Here is a 12,742-nt window from a genome sequence, read left to right as displayed (position 1 = left end):
AAAACTCACATGCACACGAGGGTGTTACCGGGCAAGGAAAATGAACACCACAGAGTTTGATCGAGAAGCAAAGAGTGCCCATGTGCCTGTAGGCTCTGGTTTTGACGTTATGCCACATCCGGTGATCATATCACACGAAACGCAAAGCGAGAGAGACGAAGGGGAGCCACCTCCACAAACTCTCTCTAGCACGACTCGAGAATCCTCGTGCAGAGTGTTGTTGGTCCTGCAAGGTGAATAGTCCGAGTGGGATGTGATCGGTAGGAGGGAACTTAAGCCATGGACCCGTCCTTGGGCAGAGTACTTGAGAAGCAATCAGTGTGTACATGTTGAAAACATGGCCAACAGCTTTTTGTCTGCCATGCAACCATCAACCCCGTGCATCAGAGATGGGAATTTTTAGTCATCGGGAATTCATCTGGATCAGTTGTGCGCCCAAAGAGCTGTGCAAAACACCACTGCACACTGCAAGGCCATGGTGCACGGGTCAACATTGCATTCCTTCCCTAAAGCATTACCACATCAACCACCAACGGTAGATGTTTTGAAGCGCCAAACGTATTCAAACATGCGCACCTTCTCGCTGGGAAATCACCTGGTGCGCTTTATTTAGAGAGTAAACTCGCAAGAGGCTTTTTGTTGTTGTTACCATTCTGAGCCGGTGAAGCCTCCGCCGAAACATTGCCATCGTAGCTGTGCTTGCGCGACGACCCATCGCGCCACGACTCGCTCCCTCTCGCCCACGACAGCCGCTTTGTGTGGACGCGGCCGGGCTTGCGGACGGTGCCAGGGAAAGGGTCGGATGCCAGCGCAGGGTCAGGAGGAAGAGCAGGAGAGGTCATGATCGGGTCAGGCTCGCCCTGAACGATGGCACCGAAGGCCACCGAGAGCATCTTTTCATGTTACTCGGGACAACACGAAGGACCTGAAAACGAGCAGAATTCATCTTGTTAATTATGCTCTCTGTTAGCGCTTCAGAAATAGCAAGGCAGAGTTGAATAAGCAGGACTAGTTATGCAGCAATGCTGTCCGGAGAATGTTTGTCGAATTATTCAAAATAGAGTTGTGTTATTTGCCGGAAATTATTTTTGTCAAACAATTAGCCGGTTCAATTGCAGTCAAAGTATCTGTGAACTGATGACACGAGACCGAGAGAGCAATGGACAGCAAAACAGAAACAGAGCCACATGAGGGAGTTTCCACAAACAAAAGCAATCACAGTGGTGGAAGGGCTGTGGCAAATGTTGACATTACCTGCCACGTCATTACTCAGCAGGGGACAGCGAGTGACTGGCCACTAACGAGCTGGTGCGGTGTGTAACCCCCAGCAACATCAAAAAGAAATACCCCAGCAAAACCACCTCGCTAATCCATGCAGCATTAGGTGCGCGAGGCAAGTACCCCCCCCCCCGCCCTGGCAGTTTCAATAAACAAATAGTCCACTGGTTCAAACCGACCACGGGCAAAGTTGACGCATCCAAGCATGATTACAGTTGATCTGCCGTGATTAGTTAGTGGTATCTGAACTATACACATCAATTTCATAATCGTTATGTAATGTTATGCAGTGGTAACATTTACACCTCACAGGAATAAGGAGTAAGGAATAAGGACCTGGGTTAGGTTCCCAATTCGGGCACCTTTCTGAGTGGAGTTTATGTTCTCCCCGTGTTCTGCATGGCTTTCTTCCTGTTTCTCCCGGTTTTCCCCGACAACAACAAAAAATTACAATGTCAAGCTCAGTTAAAATTTGTAAAAATATTTAAAGTGTACCCATAACTTACACACATCGCTGTTGTCGCCCCCCCCCCCCTACTGGCAGATTGATGCCAGTCGGGGCACCTGTACCACGAGAAGTTGTGTTAGGTGATGGGAAGCACGCAGTGTCAATGCCAGTTCATCCATTCATTGGATTGTAAAACAAGTCCGAAAACGCCAATGCAATTAAGAAGCAGAGTCTGATAGGCAACATGCCTGGAAGTTAAAAACCACCACAGCAGGTAAAATTTTGACCCTGAATAAGCACCGAGTAGTTTCGGTGTTGTCATTTGTTGTTGTTGCGCATATTCTAAATACATGACCAATAGCAAGAAATCATGACTTACCAAAGCAATCGAGGAAAAGCTAGCCTCACGTGGCAATTCGAAGTTGTGTTTGTCCCCGAAGCAAAATGGATGTCAACACAAAGCCAAGGCAACCTATACGGATGACCTTTACTTATGAGCAGGTAAGACCCCCCAGAGAGCATCTCGGTGCAAAAAAGCAACGATCACCACCACAGCTGGACAAAAACACTTTCCACGGACTATTCCAGGCCATCTGTCCTCCCGCGACGACAGGTCACAAAGATTTACAAGCAGTATCCTGTAGCTACAGTCTCCATGTTATGCAACCTTGCACGAGGTCCTTGTTGCCAAACAATAGCGTTCTGGACACTTCTTATCCATCCGCTTAGACTCGAGATGCCTAATTCATTTATTGTTTGGCTTAGACTCGTCGCCACGACAGTTAAGGAACAGATTTATGATCATTGCACCCGCAAAAGCCTGTACGAGCACCAATTAAGTGTGGTGTTTTTTGCAACAATTTTTATTTTGATATTGGTACCTAAATGTGTCCTGCTTGCGCTATCAGTGTCATGAGCTAACAAACCATTCGCAACTCTCACAGAGCAGTACAACTCCCCAGAGCTACCACTGAGGCCCCTTCAAGCGACCTCTGGTCCACGCATTAGGAGGTGGCACTTTCCCACCCGCTTGGCCATAAAGACCAGGGTTTGTTCCAAGACCGCCAAACTCATATTGGACATTCTTTAAGCTGGAATTTAACCAAATTAAGTTCTTTAAAAAATTGAATGTAATGGGGCTTTTGTACAGTCATTGGTGACTGGGCTAAGACCATTAACATACTGTACTTGTCGTCCATGGCCAGAACCAGAGCCGTTCCTAGGTTATGGCGAATTGGGGCGACTGTCCCGGGGCCCGTGCTTTGGGGGGCCCGTGCTTTGGGGGGCCCGTGCTTTGGGGGGGCCCGTGCTTTGGGCGGCCCATGCTTTGGGGGGCCCGTGCTTTGGGGGGCCCGTGTTTTGGGGGGCCCGTGCTTTGGGGGGCCCGTGCTTTGGGGGGCCCGTGCTTTGGGGGGCCCCGGCGCTTCGACGTCACGGCGTCAGATGTAAATACTTCCGGTTTAGTTTCCCCAGCCAGCCCGGGCCAGAGCAGAATTGGTACTAAGTTAGAAAAACCTTAGTAGCCGATTGATTTAATTCTCTGTAATTGGCCATATTAAAACATTGGAACCACGAAATTGATACCAGTGCAGGTGGTACCAACAGTAAAACATATGGTCTGAAGCTCCTGAACTAATGAGTACCAGATTTAATCACGGGGAGTTGAAAACCCTGTATTTAAACTCAGGGTTTAAGTGGGAATGGTTAAGCACGGACCTGTAGCATACAGAAGAACACCTCAACTTGTCACAGAAGCCACCGAGTGACAATGAACCATAGGGTACACATGATATAAAAACCTACAGACTCAACTCTTTCAAACCGCATTCTCTTTTGGCTTGTGTTTAGAGATGTTAGCTATTGTATTTTCCTACCATGTACATGTTATTTATTCCCCTTATACCTGACACAAAGTCATGAATCTGACACTGTAAACATGCCAGGCAAGTTATATAAACATATTAGTTTAAACTTTTAAGACAATCGTTGCTCATATTATCACATGGTCCAAATACTGTACACGATCAAGTTGAGTTCCAACATGGGTTTTCCAAATGCGCTGCACCACGTCATACAACGTATACACCCTACCTGTGTGCTGATCTTGCCCAACACCAGCTTTGTAAACGCACGCATACCACCACCACAACCACCATTATCATCACCACCACGGACTGCCCACACTGACGACCCACTCTGGCTAACACCATCTCGACTCGGTATCCGAAAACACGAACGAGGAACGGCAAGGATTACTCACGGTGGCGGGGTGTTTTGTTGTTGCTCTCGGGACGTCAGCAGCGAGCTTTCACAGCGGCAGACAAAGCGCCCATGCCGCAGTTGCGAGCGACTTGCCACACACTCGAAGCAGCAACACAGGTGAGCGAGCCGATTGACGGAGGCTAAAGATAGCACGGCGCGTACACACACGTCAACGCGAGTTCGTCCGCCCTGCCCTTTGCACCACTCCCTCCCTGCGTCACGCTTTTCGCCGACAACCAAAGCCCTCGAGGCCCGGATTGAGCAGTGCATTATTATTATTTACCAAAGAGTGCAAATTAAGACGCATGTTCAACGCGTGATCCACGTAGCCCCCGAGGCGAGAGTTACCGAGGCACAGTCGTATTGACTATCCACGTATGTATGTACTGTATGTGGAACTTCTTTCGCACCGTACGTACCCAAACCGTGCTAATCGTCTGCCAGTCACAATCGCCGCTTGGAGTCATGCGCCTAATGCGCGGACCGTGCGAAAAAAAATCGAAACTCATTTTCGGCCACCTCGGCATGGGTGGCGTCTCGAGTTCGGAGAGAGGAATGAAAGCCTGCCCGTCTGCATTTATTTCACCAACACACAAATACTCACACACAAACGTAAATAAACACTCGCGCACAAAAAAAAAACGCGAGAAGAAGCTTCTGCAAGTGTGGTCATCTGTCCACTCAACAGTACATGGCAAGATAAGCTCACAGATGCTTACGAGAGGTGACATTTCCCTATGGAATGCTTTTTCCGGATTATGCAACTAAGCAAACATTTAAGCATGAGTCAATATAATGCAACATCAATTAATTTTTCGATTTAAAGCTTTCGTGACTGCATGGATTCATATTATTGGTTCTTTCGGTAAAGTGACGTTGAAGGGAAATCATAAAATAATAAAAATTTAACAATTAAATTATCGCGACGTTTCGATCGCAACACAAGCAATCATCATCAGGTGTGAAACCCACAGCAAGAAAATTTGAATAAAAACCGCCATTTTTTTCACATTTTCTTACTGTGGTTTTCACACCTGAGAATTTTATTGTTTAAGAAAGAATCAAGAATACATCAATTCATGTTTAAAAACTGCGGTGGCGAGATGTTAACTCCCTCGCCTGGTATGAAGGAGGTAGTGGGTTTGATCCCGACCCTGACGCCTGTGTATTTGGAGTGTGCATATTCTTCCCGTGGTCGCGTGGATTTTTCTCTTGGTCCTCTGGTTGTTTCCCTCCACGTTTACAAACATGCGTTTCGAGTATTTGGCTGCTATAAATTTCCACGTGATTAGCCACTTCGTTGAGATATTATTTGTGGCCAGGTCGCTTTCAAAAAAGAGCTCCATAGCTCAGCGGGATTTACCTGGGACAATGAAAATCATTTTAAATAGTTTATTTAACCAACTCTTCATGGCATCCTTAACTCGCTCTGCAAACACCAGCGGTAGCTTTCATAGTCAGAAATAGCACCCATTGGGGTGGAGATCAATGATTAACAGGCATCTTGTTTCTCCTCCACACAGACGGATTATTTTCCCCCAGATGGCACTTTTCGCCACGATAATTTTCACGCTTTCGAAAGTTGGAGAAATCACCTGGGAGCATTTGTGTGTGGCCCACCTGGCGCGCGGGTGGGGGGTATTGCGAGTGATCATTGTACGAATTAGAGGCATCGTTACATGCGGATTGGTTACCACCCCACCAAAATTCGGTAGGATCTTTGCTATAAGTTCACCATCATTTATTATTTACACCGCACCTTTCATGCATCTCGAGGCTAAATACTTTGCAGCTGGGTGGTGTAAATGCATCGTCACTTGTGCGAGATATTGCCACGTGAAATTAAATGGGCGACAGAGTGGCGCTGCGGAGTACACTTGCACCTCGCAGCACGGAGCTCCTTGGCTTCGATTCCCGACTCGGTTGCCTTTCTGTGTGAATGTTCTCCCTCTGTCCTATATGGGTTTCCTCCGGATCTCCCGTAGCTAAAACAACACACAATATGATTAGTATTGACCAAACATCTCAAAAGTTTACCTCCAAAATATGCTATTTGAATTACACAAACTTGCAACATTGCCCCCTCCTGCAAAAACTTGGCAGGGCGATCCTCAAAAGATAGTATTGAGACTCGGAGGGTTTCCTGGGTAAACAACAAGCACAGTAATACACGTTCAGTCAGAAGCTTTGATTGGGCAGGCCGCTTTGCTCTAACTAGGCCAATCACATGCCAAACCCGTGAACTTTCTGAGGCATCAATCAATGAGTCATCTCGATCGCGCAGCTATTTGCCATGGTTGCTCGTTAAGGCATGAGATAGAATCAACCAACTAGTGACCTTTCTACCCACTTGGGGCTTTACGACTTCTCAACATTTACATCTGCACAGCAACGAGCTACGATAACGATTTAACAATGTACACACAGTGCATTTAAAAAATTAACCCGTAAAAACAAAGTTTTTCACTATAAATCCTTTATATGCGTGGCATCGGTTTTATTTTATTATTCATTTCAGTTTTTCTTGAGTAAGAGTTTCATTTTTATCACATTGGTATTTTAAATTAAATATGAAAAAAAAAATTCATATAAAGTGGAAAATTTTGGAAAAAAATTTTCACGAAAATAAATTGTCACGCACAACGAGTCTGTGTGCAAAATGTCAGCTCGATTGGATCACGGGAAGTGGTTTAAAAAACGACCGAAAGATTTGCACGGTCGTAAGCGCGCAAGCAAGCAAGTGAACTTAATATAAAGGATTTAAAAATAGGCACACGTTTATTGTTGTTTGCTTTCGATTGGTTTACATTACATTCCATGACAGGAGGACCTTGCTGTGTTTTCAGTTTCTTACAAAGAGCAAGACGATAAATTACAGTACGTGTTCAATGGGCCACAACCCAGCCCACATTGGTCTTTGAAACGGGCGGCTAGAGTCCTCGTCCTCTGGCTTGAGATGGCTGCCACCTATGGGTCAGATGATTGCCTGCCACCATTCAGCAATTGGTAATTAAATATAAAAAAAAATTCCCTAAAATGTTGAAAATTTTGGGAAAAAAATTTCACGAAAATAAATTGTCACGCACAACGAGTCTGTGTGCAAAATGTCAGCTCGATTGGATCACGGGAAGTGGGTTAAAAAACGACCGAAAGATTTGCACGGTCGTAAGCGCGCAAGCAAGCAAGCAAGTGAACTTAATATAAAGAATTTAAAAATAAATGTTAAAAAGGTCGTCTCCTTTTCTTCGCATTAACATTTTTTGCCAATTAAACTGAAGGGTTTATCGAGGAGGGTCATTCAAGTAATCTGTTTTTGTCTTATTCTTCCATTTATCTTTGTATTAGGATTGCTAAACAAACACTGCTGGTTTGTTTGATAAGGAACAATGCAATCGGGCACTTAATGAGTATTTAAACAATAAAGGATAGTATTGTCTCCCACTGTTAACAATAAACAGTGCTACTATTCAATCACACACATATAAAAACAATAATGCCAGTATAAACAAAAACAGGTCTATCGTTCAGCAGTCAGTCAAGGAAACCCTGAGAGTACTACTGGACATCTGTGAAAGAGCTTCATAGCTCATCGGATTCCTCCAGTCTAAATAAAAGATTCTGCTTCAAAGAGTAATACGACAACATTTATAATTTCATTACTAAACCGTTGATCCGTCCTCTTGCAAGAGAGAGTAATTTAGTCCAATGCAGAACCTTCTACATGAGTGTTGTTCCCTCCGCGTATTCACTTCTCAACCTGCGGCTCTTCAAGGACTACTTCGTCACGCTATTTAACACATTCCTCCTGCGGAGGGAGCTGGTAGGAACGTTGGGTTGCTCGGTCAATGGCCAGGGTCAACGGCGGCGTGGTGTATTCCGCAAATATGGCCGACTGTGAGGGCGGGCACAATCCGGCGTGAGTAGGTTAAACGTTGAGTTTTATAAGGGCACCACGGGGTGACCAGCCCCTCCCCACCCAGCCCCTACCCACCCTCCCCTCCCCACCCAGCCCCTCCCTGCACGACGGACACAATAATCCCCTGTGGGCTGGTGTAACCAGGAGGTTCCTACCAGTATTAAAGGACTGTCTCGTAGTCACATACATTGCGCCTCTTGAAATATTGAAAAGTTACCGAATTCAAACAAAAATGCCTTTTGTTATTTTGGCTGTCGAGCCATGCCATAAGACAACAACAGATATGCGAAGAGGTATCAATGGTCACGATTTATTTCAAATACAGAGAGACGAGGGAAAACATAACAATAAATAAGGCTGCATGCATTATACGGCCGTATAGTGACGAGATATGATTGGAGGGCAGATCCCTTGGTCAAAATCGCTCACTTTTGCCATCCAGAAAACACCGTTTGTGCGTTGTATTACTCAGAGGGTAAACGTGTTTGTCCGACTGTGTAGGGATTGGTACTGTGCAGCTCTCTGACGTACTCTCGGCTCGTACCGTGTTGTTCGGCACGATATCCGACGTTTCGTCCTACATCACGCTTCCTGAAGATGCTCCCAGCAAGTGGAGTGAAACGTCGGACATCATGCCGAGCAGCATGTAGAGCCAGAAAAACACAACCGAGTTCTGGTTTGTCGACACATTTCTCTGCCAAATAAACAAGCCATGATCCACGCAGAGCACGCACGTAAGTGTGAGATGCATGTTGAACTTATTGCGCAATATACTTTTGGGGCAGGTGCTGTAGGCACCTAATGAAGGCCGACAGCACGAGAGGCGGTGGGTGGCCAGAACTACGCCTGGTTGCCTTTATCTCCCCAGTGGCGATGTTTACACAATGCAACAGGTAGTCATTTGAGGCCGAGTTGACCTAGGAGAGACCCAGGAACGGTTCAGATAATAGTCACCGCTGTTGGCCGTGAGAGGGAATCGAACTCGGATGACCGAGTTTGTAGCGCAAAGCGCCAACCGCTGCTACACGACCGCTTGCACCGCACCGCCGCACCGCTCACGCGCCGCACCGCCACTACCGCCGCACGCGCAGTACGACACAGAAAAGTGACCGATTTAGACCTGCATTATGGTGAGGTCATGCGATACGCCAAGCACGATCGGAGGACCGATTGCACCTTCTGTCGAGACATCACCGTACGTGTGTCAAGACGGGTGTTCACCAATATCGCTTTCCTGTTAACAGGTGACGGCTGCGTAGGTCATCACACGGGTGTGCTCTGTGATGGGTGTTCAAGTTGTACCGCGTGCTGTTCCCTCCACGGGCGGGGAGCTTATTAGGAACCGAAGCACACGGAGCGAAACGTCGGACATCACACGAATCAAACCAACACGCGGTAAAATCCGAAAGCACATGTGAGAGTTAGTGACGACGGCTTAATCAGTAAAGGCGGCCAACCCCCCTCGGTTCTGTCAGGGAAGCCGCTGCAACCTTGAGCTGGTGACTCGATAGGCCGAGGCTCAGCTAGGTAGCAGGCATCTAATCTGGCTGCTAAGAGCTCCCGCTTGGGAGCTCGCGTGAGCTTGCGAGCACTGTACGCCATTGTTCCGAGTCGAGGCGCTAAGCCGTTTCAAGAATGTGCCCATTGTTTGCGCTCACGAAATCCTACAATCGGCACTAATGCGGCCGTGCGTCTGTGTGAGGGAGGATAAGTGCGCCCTAACAGGATCAGCAGCAGTGGCCCAATTCACACAACTCAAAATGCATTAATTAAAGGCTCACCTTGGTGACTACCGTGAATAACGCGGTCGGAATGAGATGTGCGGGAAATGTCGCCGGGTTACAGCTCACAAGCCACTCCAAAACAGCGACCTGTCGTTCAGGATAAACGCAATTGCGTTTCACTACAATTTCCAAATGCTCACTGGCATTTAAAACTACTGGAGCATTTACAGTTAACTGCCCTGAAACATTGGTTCACAGTAAAGCACGTCCATAATCGAGGTTGTTTTAATTAGATCGCGTAAATATAAATGTGTCGTTAAACCTGCCACCACCCGACACAGCCAATTATTAAGGTTTGTCATGTAGAAATGTGGCTGTCCGCCTAATGATGCTAGTTGTAGTTACTGGCGAAACGTGTAGATTTGCTCTCCAACACACAAATGTGCTGTACTCGTAACGAATTGGCATTTTCTGTTAACATGACAATCCTTACTAATTGCCTGTGTCGAGTGGTGGCGGGCTTAACGACACATTTATATTTACGCGATCCAACCCAAAAAACCTCTTCTGGATAATATTAGTGGCGAAAGCCTACCACGTGTTAAACAATAAAGCACGTGTCTGCAAACTTTAATTACTTTCTTGAAACTCGTAACATCAATGACTGACGTGTTTTAGAAAAGGCATAGCCTGAAAGTCATTACATATTCACTTTTCTGAATTTAATTTTTGATTTCATCAGGGATGAGACAATTGAGACAATCTTCTTTACACATCCTAACTCTTAGTAACACCGGTAGATCTGTGACGATTTGCTGTTTGACAGAACAATGTTGACATAACACTCTGTGATTGATAGTATTGTTTTCATTGGAAAACACATCAGGTCATCGACACAGAAAAGGCTGTGCTCGAAGACAGTCTCAGCATCAGCTGTGGCAACAATGAGACCCGATTCCTGGGACTGGCCAGCCCGGCCTGTGCCAACGCCCTGAGGTCGTGGTTGCGTCAAGAGCCCAGATTGGTTCTGGCCTGAATAGAGACCATCATAAACCATCATTAAGCTTTTTTGGGGTTAGATCGCGTAAATATAAATGTGTCGTTGAACCCACCACTGCCCGACCCAGCCAATTAGTAAGACTTGTCACGTACTGACTTGCCATACTGAGAAGACAACTTTCATACAAGGTTTCATCAAATTTAAAAAAATATCTGCTTCCCACCTTCAAACACACATTAACACGCATCATGAAGTATGGCCAAGCAAAATTACACCGAAAATTATTCTATTGGAATTACACACAGCAATCACCAACCCCTACGGGTAGACTAATGCCCCAGGTAATTGTTTTAGATAAAACAACCTTGAGTCTCTCGAGTCCCCACCTGGTTCAATAAAATGTACTTGAAATCCCAGCAACACGGAGAGCTGTGGGGAGGCCATAATCCAGCAGTGGATTTACAAAAGCGCTCCTCTATATGTACAGGTACACTTTTCGAAAACGAATTTCTTGAGAAATTACTTTGTGTTTCGTTTGTTGTCCTTCCTCCGCACCTCTGATTAGCACTGTTGGCTATGTAAGATGCGGAGGAAGTGTAACATACATAATAACGATTTGTAATACATAACATCTCACTTGCACGCACTGTATGAAAATCACAAAATAAAACACACTGTAACATGTCATTGTCAAAACATGTTGAGCGGTGTGTGTACACAGCACGGCGTTTGCAGTGCACAGCAGAGGATTTCAATGCCACGTTGGCAAATTCCACACGCAGCATCATGCCTTGGGGCGGCAGGTAAACTTTTCATACCCCATGACTCTTGTGCCACCGCACATCAGTTGAACCCCCCCCCTCCCCCAACCATTAAACGCACCGACACAGCCGTGTACATGATCAAAACGTCTCTGTGGTGAAGAGCAAATATGATCATGGGACAAGCTGATGGTAGGGGGTCCTCTCGGCTAAAAACACTGCGATGTGAGGTGAATGCACGTATTTTTTTATTACAATTTTTATTTAAATTTCGATTTAAAGCTTTCGTGACTGCAGGGATTCATCTTCTTGGTTCTTTCGGTAAAGTCACATAGAAAGAAATTAATAAAATAATAAAAATAAAACATAATACAATAATTCTCACGACGTTTTGGCCACAACGCAAGTAGCCGTCTTCAGGTGAAGAACAGGTCTGTCAAGGAGACAGAATCTGAATGGTCTGTCTCCTTGACAGACCTGTTCTTCACCTGAAGACGGCTACTTGCGTTGTGGCCGAAACGTCGTGAGAATTATTGTATTATGTTTTATTTTTATTATTTTATTAATATTTTTATTTAGTTTATCCAGGAAAGCCTCACCGAGTCTCAGGACTGTTTTTTTCTGACGACCAAATCACCATGAATGCTCCTGATAGTCAAATATCAGAAGCTCAGCAAGGTTAAGCTGAGTTGATACTTGGATGGGTGCCCACCAGGGCCTTGCCAGGTGTTGTAGGCATCGGTCTAAGGGGCCAGGAGGTTGTAGTGTGGACTGCGGAGTCACTCCTTCATATCCCCCCGTGTGTTCTCTCCGGTTTCCTACCAAATAAAACCAAACACAATTATTCGTGGTTGAGAGTTTAAGCGCGTGTGATTATTAATCAGTAGAGCAATGTAAGTAGACTCTGGTAAATGTGCAGGCATCCCGTTAACGGATTGACCAATTAGTGCAAATTGAAGACGGGGATCACGTGACTTTGCCGAGGCTATGCTTGTGTCTTCTGCTGCGATCATCATCAGCAGCAGTGGAATCAGCAACAGCATCAAGTCATGGTCATTATTAGATGATATCATAATAACAACCATTAAATCATAATCTTCACTGTAAAATACTTAAACTACGCTCGTAATTTAAATAATAAAATGATGGTTATCATCAGTGACCTCTAGACACTGTCACCCTACACACGGTGACCTCTAGACACTGTCACCCTACACACGGTGACCTCTAGACACTGTCACACTACACACAGTGACCTCTAGACACTGTCACACTACACACAGTGACCTCTAGACACTGTCACACTACACACAGTGATCTCTAGACACTGTCACCCTACACACAGTGACCTCT

The 12,742-nt window shown here is 45.8% G+C and overlaps 1 protein-coding gene across 7 annotated transcripts in view; it reads right to left on the bottom strand.

The window, feature by feature from the left end:
- Positions 1–4,156, bottom strand: part of LOC133349613 (uncharacterized) — a 53,575-nt gene extending 49,419 nt beyond the window's left edge. For 2 of the 7 annotated variants that reach the window (XM_061563180.1, XM_061563175.1), the window contains exons 1-2: positions 3,987–4,156; positions 650–925 (exon numbers count right to left, since the gene is read on the bottom strand). In XM_061563180.1, the coding sequence (XP_061419164.1) occupies positions 650–893 (244 nt within the window). In that variant the 5' untranslated portion in view covers positions 894–925; positions 3,987–4,156. Of the gene's footprint in view, positions 1–649; positions 926–1,614; positions 1,933–2,105; positions 2,202–3,986 lie in introns of those variants that run through there. The other 5 variants (XM_061563177.1, XM_061563178.1, XM_061563176.1 and 2 more) reach the window with 5 other exon arrangements.
- Between the last annotated feature and the right edge of the window lie 8,586 nt (positions 4,157–12,742).

Source organism: Lethenteron reissneri, chromosome 31 (assembly GCF_015708825.2).
Source record: "Lethenteron reissneri isolate LAM-NWPU_2019-01 chromosome 31, ASM1570882v1, whole genome shotgun sequence".
Lineage (NCBI taxonomy): Eukaryota > Metazoa > Chordata > Hyperoartia > Petromyzontiformes > Petromyzontidae > Lethenteron > Lethenteron reissneri.
The sequence above is the reverse complement of the archived record's forward strand: the minus strand, read 5'-3'. Positions and strand labels throughout refer to the sequence as shown.